Source organism: Papaver somniferum, chromosome 9 (genome assembly GCF_003573695.1).
Source record: "Papaver somniferum cultivar HN1 chromosome 9, ASM357369v1, whole genome shotgun sequence".
NCBI classification, from domain to species: Eukaryota; Viridiplantae; Streptophyta; class Magnoliopsida; order Ranunculales; family Papaveraceae; genus Papaver; species Papaver somniferum.
Genome location: NC_039366.1, coordinates 105,974,698 through 105,992,790, shown reverse-complemented (window position 1 = coordinate 105,992,790; position 18,093 = coordinate 105,974,698). Strand labels below are relative to the sequence as shown.

Sequence of the window (18,093 nt, the reverse complement as noted above, 5' to 3'; positions counted from 1 at the left end):
ATGTTAATGAGAATGGTTTCAAAAATGAGGATAGGTCGTAAAGCGTTTGAAGAATTTTTTTTTAATGTCCACATGAGCAGATATAGGAATGAACACGTCAAAAATGAATCAATCACAACTACGAATGTGGCAAGATGAATTTGATGAAGTTCAAGCGCATAAGGCACGACAACACCGAGCAACAATTGACATTGATCCTGATGCATATGACCTAGATGAAAATGCAAGTGAAAGTAATGCCATTACACTTGTTTAGTTTGAATTTTAAATTTTGGATGTAATAGTTAGCTTTAAATTCAATGTAATCCTTTAGTTCCAATTTCAAAGTTTGTTTAGTCTAAATTACACAAACCATAAATTAAAAAACAAACTAAATCTTGTGAGGATTTGTTTTTCTGAAGTCATCCCAAAGGTGCGGGGTGCGATCCTCCCTTAGTCTTAAGTGTAAATCTCTGTTTTGAATTCTCTCTTCTACCATTCTATACTCTTTTGTGGGCACACCATGAAGGGGTTGAAATTCTTTCCTCAAATTTTTATCTGGATAGCTTGTCCAACTGGTATCCCGTTGGGAATCCTCAATTACCATATTATGCAAAATGATGCAGGTGGGAATAACCATATCCATTTCTATTGGTTTAAACGAACGATATGGTGCACAAATTATATGGAACTTCCTCTTTAAAATTCCAAATGCTCGTTCAACATCTTCCATACACGCCATCTACTTCCCGCTGAAATATCTTCTAGCACGGTGCTTCTCGGCTTTGGGTATATCACTGTAAGCTTGAACTAAAGTTGACCGCGCTGGTATATCTGGAACATTTTCATACTTCAGTTCTTCAAGCAAATGCGATTTGTGCAAAATATTAATGTCGTTATTTGAACCCGGTAGTCCAAAAAAAAACATGCCATATCCAACAATCATAAGAAGTCACCGGTTTCAGAACAACATTTGGTTTTGGGTATTGTCCCCTATATTTCCCTTGCCAAGCATACGGACATCCATGCCACATACAATGCATGAAATCAAGGCTACTTAGCATTCCATAAAAGTCTATCTTCACTTTTTCAACTAGTAATCGGCCTATATCATCTTGCATTGGTTGTCGCAAAAAACGTGGACCAAAATGGTTGACTACAGTTTCGCAAACCATGGTGAGATTTTCGTATGCTGTTATTTTTGCCATACGAATATACTCATCACAGGCATCTCCGGGCATACCATAGAATTCTTAGGAATGTTGTGACCTTTTGTTTAGGAATGTCCCCATACATTTGGTGCATAAAATTGATAATTGGATTTAGGATGTACCCGACAAAGCTCTCCAGCCTATTAACAAGTGTTGCGGCATACGAAAACGCCGCTGAAAATCTTCACCGGAGTAAACACATCCGTTGATAAAATAATCACACATCATTTGTTGATGTCATTCTTCTCGAAATCTCCGCTTATATCTTCTTGTTATGACTGATCTTGGTTTTGGAGCTCATTCTTCTCGAAATCTTCACTTATATCATCTTGTTATGACTGATCTTGGTTTTGGAGCTCACAGTACATGCCCATGCACAATTATATCATGACGTTCTCGTCTTTTCGTCTTGTCTGAATCTTCATCCATTTAATCCAGTTGAAGCATCCACTGTTGTTGTTGTTGTTGGAGATATAGCGAAGCAACTGTCTACACTTCCTCATCATCCAAATTAAGATCTATAAAGAGAAAAAATAGATTGAAATGACCTAAAACAATGAATATTTTGATGGAAGAAATTTGATAAATTTCTATGAAAATAGGTTGAAGTTGTATGAGTTTATGATATGATAGGTATATAGCCGTTGGATAACGGTCGGCCCAGACTCATACGAGTGTCGGTTCAATATGTTATGTCCAATGTAGTCAATATCAGATTTCAGTGAATATCGGTCGAGTACCGAAACACGATATTTCGGTGAATACCGGTGAAATATCGGCCAATATCGACGAAATATCAGCCAATACCGGTAATATCCACGTCTCCATGAAACACCGAAACTGATATTATCGGCGGTATCTGGGCCATCTTTACCCGCTCTGACTAGATTTACCCATGGAGTTGAATGGGATATTGTTTTCTCTTTCCCTATAAATAAGAGACAACGAATCTATTGATTCTGTCACCTTCCTATCGATTTACGTTTTCTTTATTTCCGTTCTGATTTAGATGATCAGCAACGCCATCGACTGTCCTCGACGACATCATCATCACCGTTCCCCGTCGCAAGAACGAAAACACCGTCGCGATGACAACAAACAAAGAAGGGTTCACCGTGATCGTTCTCCGTCGCAAGACCGAAAACACCGTTGCGACGACAACAAACAAAGAAGGGTTCACCGTGATCGTTTTCCGTCGCAAGCACCAAAACGCCGTCGGGTCGACAACAAACAAAGAAGGGATTCATCAGTTGATGTAGTATCAGAATTTGTTGATGGGATTGTAAGAGAACAAAATGAAAAGAACAAAGCTAATGAAGATGATAATGAGGGAGGAATGATGATGGATGATGATGAGATTGAAATGATGATGAAGATATTAGGTATGCCTGTTGGTTTTGATTCAACTAAAGGTAAACCTGTACTTGGTGCTGATGTTAGTGGGATTAGATTGACTACTAAAAGGCAACCTAGACAGTATATGAATAGACGTGGCGGATTTAATCGGCCTCTTCCTCTCGAGCGTAATCGTTGATATTCATTCTTCAAGGTTTGATTTCCCATTTTTGGTTTATTTATCTATTCAGGGTTCAGGGTTTATTAGAAATGTTTGTTCGACTTATAATTTAGGATTTTCTGTTTATTGGAATCAGGATAGGGTGTGCATAAGAAATCTGAGAAACAAAATCTACCAGAGACTTGAGAATATATGATTCTTGAGTTTTGAAATGTGCCATAATTATGAAAGTGGGATTTGTTTGTGTCTGCTAGATATCAATTACTTGTTGGGAATTTTGGAATACTGAATTAAGATCACTATGTATGTGTTATTCTGTTGATCAATTTTAAACGAACAATGTTGAAATATAGCGAATGTTTATGTGAGGCGGCTTGCATTTATTAAGCGAATGATGGGATCATTAGAATTTATATAATGTATCGGTATGTCTAATTGAGATTTGTCTAGGTTTAGCTGAGAATATAATAGACGCCTTGTTGAGAAAATTTAAGTAGTTTTAAAAAGTAAGTTGAACCTTTAGGTTGGTATTGGGGAAGATGATGAGTTATTGAAGGAAGTTTGATTATATATTGTTTAGTTGTATCATACCGTCTTACCTTTAATGTGATTAAAGATCTGGTTGTCCAAGTTGTGCTGAGTGCTTTTGTTACCAGTGACAACAATGAGTAGAATGAATTTCATCTCCATCTGTGATCAGTTGTTAAGCACTTGCTTATCAAATCCTTGGGAGAAGTAGGCGTTTAGAGCTGGAGTGCAGATATGCTCATGAAATACTTTGTCTAAGACCGTAGGTCTTGGGATGAATTTCTATCAGAACAATCCGGATTGCATGATGTCGATATGGTTAGAAGGATTGCTCACAAACACACACTCAGAAAACCCCAAATGCTTTTGCTAGTGATTCTTAGTTTGAGAATGAAGTTACTGGTCAGAGAAGATAGATTGTAAAGTTACTGCATAGTTAGTTATAATAGCCACCGTGCAAAAGTAGCGCTGGTTTCATGTAGAATTCAGTTACAGAATGGAAAAGGTTTGTCAATAAAAAAATGGTTGTACCCTTGTAGCTAAATCTTGAGAAACTGAACAAAATCAAAGATGTAGCATAACTAGCTCTCTGCATAACTTTGATAATTTTTATGTTAGTCATTGTCTAATTGCTGTCACGGGTTGATGGGTTTTATAATACATCTAAAATGTGGATGATCTTTGATTGCTCTCCACTCCCTAGCACTGCGATTGGATTGTTGAAACATTTCGCTGTTATTGACTTTTTTTTTTGTCGAAGTACTGTCAGCAGGTGAAAGATTGTTTGATAGGTAACATTTAATGGTTGCATCTTGCTTGTGCAATTTGTTTCCTAAATCATACTTCGAGTGTACAAGAATAATCACTCATGTTTCAATTACACTATCAATTGTTCTATACAATCCCTATGACACCTTATATGCCATTTGAGGTAGCAAGTAATGTGGTGAAATTGAGTACCAAAAAACAGGAAACAAACACAGAAAGAAAAAAAGTAATGTGGTGAAACCACTTACAGAATTGTGCCTTTGATTTTAATTGCAAATTTGCAATTAGTCAATGGATAGTGAAGGTCGTTGGTTTCCCATTGTTGAAATATAATGCTACTACTTTGTTATTTTTTTGCAGTTTGGAATTTTATACTCGCTTTTGTAACGGATAAAGAAGAGTTTTTATTTTCTATGAAGCGCGAACACGGCTAATAGACGCATACATTGGTCGTGCTGAACTGTGCTGTCTGTCCATCTTAGTTTCTATTGCTTCTCCCATTCCTTTCTGCAGACATTGTGATACTGAACTTGTCATATCGTAGAAAAAAAAAAGATGAACATCTCTTATGCGCTTATATATTTTGCAGGGAGTATTGTGGTGGCAAGATGGAATGGAGTTGTTTGTGCTGCAGTTGTCGGGTGACTTTAGTCGGAGATATCAGAATGGAATTTGAAAAATACTGTAAGATAGTTATATGTTCTCTCATAAACGCTGTTAGATATCTGAGATGGATATTATGTTTGGTCTTGGAAGATTCTTATAGGTGGATGTGAGTGCTCATTACAGATTTGTTCTGAAATGTAGCTAATATCCACTGTTTGTTGTCCGGACCAAATTTGTTCTCTTCCCTTCTAGTTGGTAATTTCAGAATACACACACTTGACTAGGATATAATGCGTGACTCTGTTTGGTAACTCTTCATTAAACTTGAGAGTTTGCTTTTTTACAATTGTTGAAATAATCTGATTGCAAACAGACAACCATTTCCTGAGTTATATCAAAACCATGTTTTAAATTTTTTTCACTGATCAACACTGTTTCACATTATAACAATTGGCAGTATGAGGTGATGCTTTTGTGTTCTATGATATGCAAATTCACTTTTTTCTCTAGTCTAGATTAACCATACTACTTTGCTCGTCAGAATCATGAGACGTTGTTTATCTGACGTTAACATATATCATGGTGGAGGAAGTTGTGCATTAGCGCGGTGGATTAACACCCTCCAATATTTTGACCAGGCAGGGTTAAATACTGGATGACAAGTTACTTTTTACTAAAGTTGCCTGTTAGTTTTTTCTTACATGTGCGACTTTTTTGGGATTACCCTTGGCTTATGGAATGATCGATACTGTTCTTTCGCTAAAGACTTCTGATGCATCAATAGTCACATTCTAAAGCAATTATGTCCTGCTAATAGCATCTTGGATGGTGAGTCACTGAGTATGGCACTCTTTTTGCTTAAAACATTTATAGCCCTGTGAATAATATTACACACACACACTAGTGTTTCCATTTCTGGTTAGTAATTTCATTTTTGTAGTTCATTGGATTTCATATTTAAAACTGAATGAACTCCATATATTATGATAGGATTGATGGTGTGCATGCAGCCACGCACCTTAACTGATCATGGAACTTCTAACATTACCCAGATATCGTACTAAACATTGCCTGTAAAGTATTGATGAGCACTGGAAACTTAGTAGCCAATGGTTTGATGTCAGTCATACAGTTTTCCAGAAGAGAAACTCTTACGTGCACTGGCTTTAGAAAGTTGTTTGCTACTAATTTTTCATGCCAACTTAATCATCCTTTCATTGTTTTTCTTTTAGATGTTCGAATCTAGTAACGAAACCTAAATTCCCGTAGGGCGCTTGTAAAGAGTGCGACCCTGCATTTCATAGCTGATTTGTAATAATGGCTATCTTGTATTTGTTTTCTATAATGTTTTCGTAGCTGCAAGATATCCAAGACTAAAAAGATTCATGGATCCAGGTCGCGGTGTTAATGGTAAATATCAGCTGGGGAAGAAGTTTTCACTAAGATTATCGTTGTCGGACTTTGTAAGCAGAATAAATTCTGATTTCGATGTAGTTTTTGCACATAGTTGTATGTTTTTCTGAGCTATCTGTTACCTTACAGGATGCTGACTAAAGGAAAGAAGAACGGATTTTGAGCTTGATCTTGCTCATGGTAGTCATTCATATCCCCAGGATTCATTGTTGTGGATGTGCACGCTCATAATCACAAGGGTTGGTACCCTATCCTTTTTATTACCACCTATGTGTATAAAATGGTTGTGAAATCCCAGACTTCCATTATCACCTAAAGAAATTTTGTGACTGGCGCATGTGGTGTATGGCTGATATCTATCCGTCTACTTGAGTTACTAGCTTGCCTTGCACTATCTGAAATTCATTTTGAAATATGTGATATGTGCTGATCTCTTTTCCATTAACTTTAGCCATAGTCCAACTTATTGTACATTGTACATTCTCTTAAAGGTTGCTTGCAGGCTTCAACAGTTTGCCATTTTTCCAAATTAATATGAAATGGAAGTGCTTTAGGTGGAAAATTAGTGTTGATTGTATAATTTGGTTACCAGGATTCCCTAATTACACCTCCTTCCCTTTCAATGCTTCTCCTACATTTGCTCAGAAAATTCTTGTCAGCAATGATTGTTAAAGAAAATTATTGCGAATATACTGCACATCTTGTCATTTTCCCTTGAAAATATATCTAGCCTGTACAAGCTGCTTATGAGTAACTAGAAAGAGCTAAAAGTGATTGAAAAGGAAGCTAAGTTTGAGTTTTGGTAAAGCCTAAGAGCGTCCACAGTGGGAGAGTAAACCCAAATATTTGGTCTTTTGAACAGACGTAGTGGAACGTACTATCGATCAAATTTTGATCAGCGACTAAAACCCAGAGTATATTTGGTCTGGGACCAAGACTAAACCCAGATATAGTCGAGCGTTGATATACTTCACGCCCCACCACCAGGCGGACATATAGTGCACGTCCCACATCAGGCGTTGGTATAGTCTACGCCCCACACCAGGCGTTGGTATAGTTTACGCTTCACATGGGGCGTACGTAAATTCTACGCCCCATTTTTTTTAATTATTTTGTATGGGGCGGGCATTATACCCCCGCCCCATTCTTTGTTTTCAAAATCATTTTAGTGGGGCGGGCATTATACCTCCGCCCTACTTCTTTAATTTTTTTTTTTTTTTTTTTAGTGCACGTCCCAATCAGGCGTTGGTATAGTCTACGCCCCACACCAGGCGAACGTATAATGTACGTCTGACCAAATTTAGTCTTTCCACCGTAGCGTCACACACCATACTAAACTCAAAATTTGATCTTTTTTTCCCTCTTTGGTCTTTGGTTATACTCGCACCACTGCAGTTGCTCTAATGAGCTAATTATAAACCAGACTAAATTTGTGAGGTCCTCGACAGCGACCTCGTGGATTGCCAGTTCCTTCTGCAAACCTTGGAGCTCATGATCCTCTGTCTAGATCTGCTGGAAAAAAGAAATGGCTCATTTCACATTCGAGAAGACTGATTGCGTATTATTGGCTTCTTGGTGAAACAAAGTTGTGGGTTATAACTACTTAAAGAAGTTAGTAGGACCAAATTGAGAAGGGACATGGTGCACCCAAAATCCAAACACTAAGGGAAGCAATACTACAGTCACTAGTACTAACGTGTTAATACTACAAAAACACTTATGGTCAGTGGTCACTCAGCTCAAGCACCCACTCACAGACGCAATTGAACGTGGATGACGGCCCACTATTTGTATTCATTTTCTCCATTCTAATTGCTGGACTTGGCTTTTATAGTAGGGTCTGAAATTGATCTTCAGTAAAATCACATCAAGAAATAAGGTTTGCACTCTGCACTGAGAGGTACTGCTCAACTTCCCTCATTTTCACTTGCGTTTTATGTGATTGTTATAATGAGTGATTAGTGGTCAGATGCAAGCGCAATAGTGTGGACGAACTCCTACCAAAATGTCACTCAGATGTTTCGATGAGATGATTTCAACGGCGCATTTTGAACAGCATTGTAAGTTAGATTATGGCTGTCCATCAAATCATCATCCATGAGCCACTTCTCCGACACTTGGTGAAAGCCAGTGTACAATAAGTTAGATTCAAATTGTTCATACATTATGCAGCGATGAAAAAAAGCTATATTCCTTTCAATGATTAGTCATTAGAAATTGAGCAGTAAGTATAAGAAAAATCTGTCCTTTCAGTATCTTGTAAGATCATATATTGGTGATTGGTGAAGTATGCTCAACTCTTCCAGTCTTGGTGGATCAATGCTGCTGTACTAATTTTTTTTTTTTAAGTTAAGGACCATCAACCATGTGGGTTGAATCCTGAGAACTAATGTCCCTTTTCTTTCAAGATACGGGCAAAGTCAATGCAAGATTTAAGCGTCCTTAACGCCCCGTACATAGCCATAATTTGCTTCTGCTTGTAGCAACCAGTGTGCAATTTGGCATGACCATAACTTGCATCAAACTCATTAACTTTTTGATATTGCAATTTTTACCGTGTTTACTTTACAAGAGCATGAATTTACACTTTTACTATGTGCTGTCACTTTTGGGTTCAAATTTTTAAATGATATTAGGTAATTCATACCGACCATGATTAATGGCCATTCGTGCAGTGGATTGGATTACAAAAATGTCTCTTTCTTTATTTCCGTAATGCGGGTTGGTTTCTCAATCATCCGGTTTAATAAATAAAAGACAAATTCATTGCTTTCAATATTTTCTGTCATTTCCAATTATCCTCCCCTTCCAATGGCTTATTTGAGGGATTGGTTAATGGAAAAAATTAAAGTCGATGGAAACTTCTATCTTAATAATTTATTCTTATTATCAGTGGTTGACAACTCCATTTATCAACAGTAAAAGTAAAAGATTATCGAAGATTAGCACAATCATATAAAGTTAGCTTGTGGATATAGTTTAATTTCTTTAGTCAATCGAAATTCAAAGCGCGTAATTATGTAGCGTAATACAAGACAAACCATTATAAGGGAAAGTATGCCTCCCTTTGTGTAATGCAGAATTGCAGATACGCACGAGATTGCTTAGGACTTGTTTTATAATCAAGAATTAAACGATAGTACTTTTACTTCCTACGGCATTAGACTTGAAGTCGTATGTAGAAAACAGCTGCCGTACAAAGATGCCATTTTTTTGGCCGCAAGTTGGAATGCATATAGTTTACTCTACATACGTACTGTAAAGGACCAGGTCATTTTTGAAATAAACTAAGCTAGTCTACGTTGTGGCTAGCAGACAGGCCATCCCTATCAAAATATTAAAAATACGTTACCTTACAAAACTAGATCCATCAATGTTCCCTTACGTAATGGTATGTGCCTATGTGGTATCCATCTATGATCTATCAACGAAATATGATCCATTGATGTCATTTATTTCGTTTCATTTCCAAACCTTATATGGTGGTACAATCTTTTCTCCACCACCAAACAAATAATACTCACCGGTTTAGCTTTATTGGTATTGGTATTCACTTGAGTGCCCAGTTATGTTTACTGTGGTTTTAAACGGTTTTAGTAACTTGGCTTTGACAGTGTATGCAAAATCGAAATCTTCCTGAAACCGAAAACTTTCCACACACAGGCCACAGCTGCTCTGCATTGCAATTAGCAACCCTGCTGGTACGAGGCCAAATGTTGCACGTGTTTTTTCTTGAGAAAAAGACTCGGTCACTCAACCACAAAACGAATTTTATAGGTGTTTGTGTCAGGAAAGTAACTCCCAAGACCAAGTACCCAACTATTCTGGGAATCTCTAGGTTGCAACTGTAAGGTCCTTGCCGACGTCATTAAACAAATTCGAAGTTGTAATTTATCATTTATCGGTGTTTTACTTGTATTTGCTGCCAATACAAGAATCAGACAGAGACTTGTTTGGTCATGCACCAAGGTTTCAACATGCATCACCAGTTTCTCTTAATTTAGTTATGGTCAGGGACGGAACCTGGTAGAAGCAAAAAATCTTACTTGCCAACCCAGTTCTATGCACTTGTATGGGTTTATTTTCACATGAACTCTCACAGAAGTATGGTATCCTTTGTCTACCTCTGTGCATGGGTTCTTTTCCTCTATGGCCTGCACAGCAAAGTCCAAATACGGTCACTGTAAAGAAACAGTACTACATAGTATATGTCAATTTGATCATAAATAAAAATCAATTGTACCAGACACCCGACAAATAACAAAAGTCATTTTTCTTTAAAAAAATCTATCTCTACTAACAAAAAAACATACAGCTTTTCGTGTTTAATGTTAAATATTAATTATTGTGACATATCTTTCATTTCCAATGATATCTTCAAAACAAAGTCCTCCATCAATTCTATTTGAAACCCAGGCCCTTTTTTAATTTCGGGTTTTAAACCTAAGCCCTTCTTCCTTGTGTAATAACTTCCAAACTGTATACACTTTCTATATAAGTAGCATAGAGTATGGTTTAACACAATTCTCTATAGGCTCTAGGCAGAGAGATATCATCGGAATTTCAGAATCTATAGGCTATAGTTAGAGATATTTCCTCGGAAATTGCAGAAAGACTATAGAGAGAAAGAGAGAAAAGAAAAGAAAAAAAGGATGACTAAAATGGCCTCAACACTGCACTTCGTTTTGGTTCATGGAGTAGGAGGAGGAAGCTGGTGCTGGTATAAAATCAGGTGTTTAATGGAGAATTCAGGTTACAAAGTTTCATGTATTGATCTTAAAAGTGGTGGTATTGATTCTTCTGATCCCAACAAAGTTCTTACGTTTGAGGATTACAATCAACCTCTCATTGATTTCCTCTCCACCATACCTGATCATGACAAGGTACAATACAATCTTTTATATCTTACAGTATTAATTAGCATGAGTTTGAATTTGAATTATTTTATGTGTTGTCAATTAAACTATACAGATAATTCTGGTTGGACATAGTGCGGGAGGATTGAGTTTGACTCATGCAATTCTAAAGTTCGGGAAGAAAATTCATCTGGCGATTTTCATTGCAGCTACCATGTTGCGGTTAGGGTTCTGGACAGAGCAAGATGTTAAAGATGTAACTATTTCTCTCTTAATCTTCATTTTCCATTACATCATCGTAATAATCAGCACGCAGTTACCCAATATAGTAGTACAAATGGTCCTCTGGTAAAATATAACACTCATGATTATTTAAGTCCATGTACGTACGTACGACAGGCACCGACTATATGTATATGTATTTTGTTCCTTGATTGCAGGAAGGGATTAACTCTACCCGCTGTTTCTTGGATAACAAGATTAAATATGTTAATTACATGTTTTGTTTAGGATGAGCAGATAGATATATATTGATTATAGATAGGAAATATATGGAACGATGAGCTGCAAAAACATGAGTTGACAAAGATATGATGTGTGGGGCATTTTATGATTTGTCATGTTGTTTGATTGACATACAAGTATCTTGTCCGTCAGTCATGGAATTTGACGAATCATCACAGATATATTGATTTGTCAAACTAAAGTTAACTGGTTGAACATGGTTAGTAATTAAGTAATAATAAATCTTGTATTTAGCATAGTTGAAGACTGTTCAGAGTTCGATTCCAATTCTACGGTTCTGATTCTTCTCTTTGATGGCCGTTCTGGTTTGTTACAATCTTACCTCATTTTTTGTTTCTATAGAGTATAGATAGATAGCTTGTAGTTATCGGAGTTTTTCCATCTATGGGTAGAAAAACAAAACAAGTGTGTCCCACATGATTGGGATAAGGGGTCCCACGTGAGGAAACTGAAGGGAATGAAGATGTCATTTGGGTCCACAAGGGAGATTATGATGAAATATAGGCGTTACTGGTAGTGTCTGGTACTGGGTAGTACTGCTAGTTGCATATGCAATTATTTTACGACGAATAAATGGTTTACAGACAGGCCAGTTGGGGTGCAAAATAAATAATCTTTATGTTTGGCCTTTAGTTTATGTGTTGTTGTGAAAACCAGAAATTTGATGAGCTCATTATGTTATACTGGTGGTGGACTAAATAGTTAAAACCAGGATTGGGAGAAGACAAAAGGTGGTTCTGATTACAATAATGTGTGTGCAGTCTGAGTGCCGGCCCATGTATTTTGCTGCTGCGGTTTAGGTAGGAGGAGCGTATCTAGTGGTGGTGTGGCGTGTGCAACTTATTCCTTTGTATTGGTACTGGAGGGAGAATAGTACTACGCACCACTGGAGAAGAAGAACAAGATTCCTGACATAAGTTAGATGAACGGTTTAGGACTTCAGTTAGACAAAGTTATTGGTGGTGGTGGACTGGATGGATGGTACATTTGCTTTTCATTTCAGGTAGGGAAGATGGGATCGAGTAATGTTCAAGATATATATAATTTTGTAGCTAGCACATGTTAGTGGTTTCTTAAAATTGGAATATATACTATATACCCTTGTTGAACGTAGCTTATCATCCAGCTAATTAGCTAGTAAGATCAACAATCCTATCATTGACTAGCATTTTCATAAGGTTAACTTTATTTAACTTTAATGCCTAGTAGTAAAAAAAGAAAAGAAAAAGGGAATGCACCTTCACTTCAGAACATGGTAGTGCTGCAAGATAGAATAGCTACCTCAAACTCAGTGATCACAAATTAATGTTGTAGTAGGTGTTTCTAGATGGATCAAGACAGCCATATACCCCCAATATGGGTAATGCCTTCTGTTTACAGGTCAGTATCAAGAAGGGTAACTAAAGGGAGTTCATGAACTTTGACATTGTATGAGGAGGGTAGGAGTGTTCACATGGATGATGCTCTCTAACTAGGCAATTAATGTTTTTATCTTGCAAGTCGATTTGAATAGAAAATTAGGTGGTATCAAAGAATCAATATCTTTCTACTAGTAATGACATAGTATCCACAAAAGTAAGTGCTTCAAGATGGCTAGAGATGCACCTAATGTTGACATTTTAGGTGGTGTTTGGGTGTCGCTTTTTAGTTCAGTCAGATAAGAGCATCCATTTGCGTCCTTGGCACATAAAGATAAGTTTTGATATGGTCTCGAACGTTTGTATGACTTGGAAAAATACAGAATTCTCCGATCACGATTCATTTAGACAATGAAATATGGCATACCTACAACTGCTTCTCCCAGTTTGTAAATTCTTCCTATGCTGCAGAGTAGTTCTAAAATATGTTTGTGAAAAATCAGGGTGTACCAGATTTATCTGAATTTGGCGACGTCGAGGACGTAACTTTCGGTAATGGACCTAACGAGCCACCAACCAGCATAGTTATCAAGAAGGAATTCCAAAGAAAGCTCGCGTACCACATGAGTCCTCTGGAGGTAAAGCATTAAATCGGAGACATTGATTATACTCTCTCAATCATGAACTTAAAATTTTCTCGGTTTTAAATCTAACCAATATAGTATATTTTTCAGGATTCAACTCTTGCGTCAATGCTGTTAAAACCAGGACCAATTAGAGCACTACAAGGAGCACAGTTCAAAGAAACGGGCAATGATAATGATATTGACAAAGTCACTCGTGTGTACATCAAGACACTGAATGATCGAATTGTAAAGCCGGAACAACAGGATGCAATGATTAAGAAGTGGGCACCAGCTGATGTTTATGTTCTGGAGAGTGATCATAGCCCAATGTTTTCGACTCCTTTCCTTCTCTTTGGCATGCTAATCAAAGCCGTTGCTTCTACGCAAATTAAATTGGATTTACTTGATCAGAGACCTCTATCAGAACACTAGGATATTTTTCACGTTTTTCTTTTTCCTAGAGGTCCTGAAATTAACTGTCAAGATTAGGGATCAATATATGTGTTCTTAATTTATCTTTCATTAGTTATCATTTTGAAATATATATGTGTAAGTAATCAAAGTAAGTGATAAATAGCAGAATATGTTAACCGGAGAATCCAGGCTCAGTCAATGTCTTTGCCGCGGATTTACTCCACAAAGATCACATTATAGACTCCTTTTGCCTGCTGAGAGGTTCCTCAAGTCTGAATGCCAACGTTATCTTTGCACTTCACTCTTCTAATCACCAAACGCTGCCACTGTTAGAACTATCAATCATCTGCTTTGAATACCAAATGGCCCATTAGCTCAGTTGGTTAGAGCGTCGTGCTAATAACGCGAAGGTCGCAGGTTCGAGACCTGCATAGGCCATTTTTTCTTTATTTTTTTTTCCTAGCAGCTGACCATCTCTTCTTCAAATGACTAGATTTTGATTTTTTTTTTGCTTCTGCTTCAAAAGAAAATAGAACCAAATCACTTTTTAAACACTGTGCAAAAAGCATCTACTAGTTAGCCCTGTCAATAATCACAGAAAAAAGAAGCAGCTGCAAATGATCACAACAATTTTGGAGTAGAAAATCATTTCAGAGTTTGTACACTGTCAAAAAGTGCTAAAAGCATTAAAAATAAGTACTGTATTCATTTAGAAAAAAAATCCACAAATATATATATATACACAACATAAATACAAATACTCCATCTTAACACATCATAAATAATCCATTGGTAGGTCCAATTCGTCTTCCGGTGGTCTTCTTCTCGATGGAGATCTTTTGTTACGGAGGCTTTTACGGTTGCTTCGTATGCTATCTGATCGAGCAGGTCGTCTTTCATAGTCAGAAAATTCGTCAAACTCATCGTTGTAGGTTTCCACATTTGGAGTGTCCCAGAAACCCTAATGTGAAGCAAAATATGAGGAGTTATGTTAATTACATAGGATGTAATTAATGTTGAGTTCTAATGGAGAATGTGTTGCCTTGGTACACTGATCACCTTCTTTATAGAAAGGGAGAGTAGAGAAGTTTATTATTATCCTTTTTTATCTCTTTATTTGCTTTCTCTTGACCTATGAGGTGAAATGGAGTAGCATTGAACTACAAAATCTTATCCCACTATGGTTTTTTTATCACAATCCTATCATTCTTTTTCATTATCTTTCAAAGGTAGGTCGACTCCGCACACTCATAATTCAGAGGAAAAGCATGAAGGTTTCTAAAGCTAAAAAGAAGGATATTAAAGCACTTTCTTTTTTTTCTTTCATGTGATAAAGTTTCTCTGAAAAGATTGGTATACATACCTTTGTCAGTCTCTGCAAACGGGAGGCAGCCTCTTCGTGCACCACCACTGTGTCAGACATGACTTCGATCACGTCCTCAACAAACAGAGCATATGTACTAACCTGTCATATCAAAAGAAAAAAGGAAGCAGAAAAGATTAATTTAGGTATTAATTTCTATAACACAAATGACAAGTGAGGGAGTTGTGATGATTGGTGAACATGTCACTGGGGGTAATTTAGTGTCTTGTCACTACCCTAATAATAAATATGGCAGCTCCACTTACCAAACTTGACGGAATAACAGATATCCCAAACGAATCAAGTTCCAGCAACTCCAGAGATCCTGAATTGATGTTAAAAGTATACCCCCGGACCTTGAAATATCAACAGAAGGAAAGATCAGATCACATGTTGTAATGCATAATATAAGTCGGTACATGAGAACCCAGACTCACCTTCCCAATACTCCGCCGACTTTCAGTTATGACATTATATCCTACCTAGAAAACAACATATGTTAAACTTCCAAACAATGAGAACAGAGCTAATGGCAAGGGAACAATTTATGTAAAGCCTCTCAGTTTCTGAAAATATGGTTGATTGGTTTGATCACACATAACTACAGGCATAAGAGTGTTTTCCTTTTAGGAAAAAGATAGTAATTTCTTCCCATCACTGTACTTAAATTGAGTTTCTTGCTGCAAAAGTCACCAAGACATTAATAAAAAACACTAAATAGTTCATCCAGATACCCAGGATGCAAGGAAAAATTGCCATACCAAGGTTTCCAAACCAATCATTTGAAGTCCATTCTCCATTACGCTCTCATCCTCGACGAGAATGACATCCCCAACCTGTACAGAACGATAGATAATCAGTTAATATCGTATTATCTACGTAACAAAGACGCTTCACTTTGGGATTTTGCACTGTCCTGAACCTCCGAAAAGCTTACATAGCTAGGTGCACAAAAGAATGCTAGATATAGTGTGTGTTTTTTTAATAAGAAGAAATTTTATTGCTTTAGTGGGCAGAAAAGTTTTGGTCTTTTCCTAAGAGACCACAAACAGCACTGTCAAAACTACCATAAGCTTCTAATGCTAAAGCTTTTTCTCTAACAGATTTCTATCGCATCAGCCACTTGGTTATCATCTCGACTGACAAAAGAAAATTACAATACGTGAAACCAGAAACTAAAAGTTTTATCTCCTTTATTATGTTCCTATTCTCCCATTGAATGAGAAGAGGGGTTCCAGTGATAGATCGAATAACTAGCTTTGCATCGACCACAATTTGTATCTCTGAGTGTTGCATATCTTTTGCCCAAGATGTAGTGTGTACTTGCATGTATTTGCAACAAGCTTAGATCTGAGAACAAAAACCATATCTAAGAGAATAAAGCAAATAATTCTGAGAATTTGTGTTCGGACATGTCCGCATTACGACCTTTCCAGGCTCAACACCTCATACCCATATTATTGGTCAAATCGACGGTAACATGAATGATAGATGCTAATTATTACACCAGGTGTTTCTTAGTATTGAGAACTGCACAACGGTTTTATCTGTACTTCTAGTATTAACATGCATGTGTCTTGGAAGCCAAAATGTGACTTCCAGAAAATGATATTCTCAAACTGTTTAGCCTAAACTACCGTGTGGTCCGTGTCTATGCATTCTTGTCCAAACAAAACTCCCAATGTTGAGAATCAAATCCATAACTTAAACAAAAAGAACATTAGTTTACCTGGCAGACCTCCTCCAAATAAAACCTTTCAATTTCCCCGGAAAGTAGGCTTGGCCTCGCCTCTACCACAAGCACCACCCACTATGACAAAGTTTTAGGAGTAATAAATTTGGTAAGCAAAATAATTTGATAAGTTGCATCCAGAACCCATTATACTAGATCATTCCGACTTCAAGTGCAACAGTTTAGCAATCAACAATCATGCTAGTAATTATTTCTAGAAAAACACAAATATCGCTATAACTAAAAACATGCTATAAGAGCAATGTACCCAGCTCCTTCTAAGGACTCATAGGATGTGCACATAGGTCTCAAACCATCATGCGCAACAATTTAAATTACAACACACATGGTGGTTTCTTTCCAGTTATACTCGTTTCAAATACCCCATTGAACATCCTTGACACAACCTATTACATGCTCCCAAAAGCCGAATGGTCTGTGAAGTGTGATGTACCCCAAGTCCAATTAACATTTATAATATACAAACAGCTCAGAAATTTCTAGCAAATTTTGGTTTTGTTAAAATACTGAAAGTCTTCAAGCAAACCCATGACACATTTATAGACATACTAAAATGACTTTAAAGCATTTCTATGAAACTTAAAGGAGAAATTAGAGCCTTACTGAGGTGGTATCAACCCAAAGTTGAGAAACAAATCCCAAACTAATAGCAGATTCAATGCCAATGACTTGTTTGGCAATCATATTTGATCTTCTCATCAATTGTCTTCCACTTCTTAAACCCACTTTCCCCAACTCTTCAGATTTCGAACCACCACTATCCAAATCTTCAACCTTAAGAATTTCTTCATTCTCTGCACTTACTGAACTCCTTACACTCTCCATTTTCTCCTTCTCCAATTCCAAGAAATCAATACTCGAAGCATCAACCTTCTCATCACTACCTTTTTTGGGGTTTTCTTCAAACCCTAATTCATCAAACGATTGGTAATCATCTGAAGATTCTGAACTAACTTTTGTAACGACGCTCTTTGATATATTACAAGTGTGGAAATTCAAAGATTTCCTGAGGTTTTTATGACATTTGGTCTGCAAAATTAAAGTGGTAGAGATAATACTTGGCCGTGTGATTAACGCTAATTTTGGAGTTTTAATGGCGGGATAAGTAATTGGAGGTGATGGAGCACTGTCACACATGATGAACAAAATGAGCTCTTCTTCGAGGTTCGGATAACAT

General features: G+C 37.0%; 3 protein-coding genes and 1 non-coding gene across 4 annotated transcripts; 3 read left to right on the top strand and 1 right to left on the bottom strand.

Annotated features, from left to right (window-relative positions):
• Nucleotides 1–2,163: 2,163 nt before the first annotated feature.
• LOC113314179 (U4/U6.U5 small nuclear ribonucleoprotein 27 kDa protein-like) lies at nt 2,164–4,352 on the top strand. The gene has a single exon (XM_026562946.1). It carries the CDS (start codon nt 2,200–2,202, stop codon nt 2,722–2,724), a length of 525 nt encoding a protein of 174 aa, XP_026418731.1. The 5' UTR covers nt 2,164–2,199; the 3' UTR covers nt 2,725–4,352.
• A 6,166-nt stretch (nt 4,353–10,518) lies between these two features.
• On the top strand, nt 10,519–13,928 carry LOC113310265 (methylesterase 17-like). The gene is made up of 4 exons (XM_026558879.1): nt 10,519–10,904; nt 10,993–11,133; nt 13,264–13,398; nt 13,495–13,928. Exons 1-4 carry the CDS (start codon nt 10,674–10,676, stop codon nt 13,816–13,818), a joined length of 831 nt encoding a protein of 276 aa, XP_026414664.1. The 5' UTR covers nt 10,519–10,673; the 3' UTR covers nt 13,819–13,928.
• A 236-nt stretch (nt 13,929–14,164) lies between these two features.
• Nucleotides 14,165–14,238, top strand: TRNAI-AAU. Its single transcript has one exon. It is a non-coding gene; the product is annotated as a tRNA-Ile (tRNA).
• A 167-nt stretch (nt 14,239–14,405) lies between these two features.
• Nucleotides 14,406–18,093, bottom strand: LOC113310264. Its single transcript, XM_026558878.1, has 7 exons — nt 17,520–18,093; nt 16,893–16,973; nt 15,925–15,999; nt 15,601–15,645; nt 15,430–15,519; nt 15,164–15,265; nt 14,406–14,761 (listed from the first exon to the last, which is right to left on the bottom strand). The coding sequence occupies exons 1-7, from the start codon at nt 18,051–18,053 to the stop codon at nt 14,576–14,578; spliced, it is 1,113 nt and encodes a 370-aa protein (XP_026414663.1). The 5' UTR covers nt 18,054–18,093; the 3' UTR covers nt 14,406–14,575.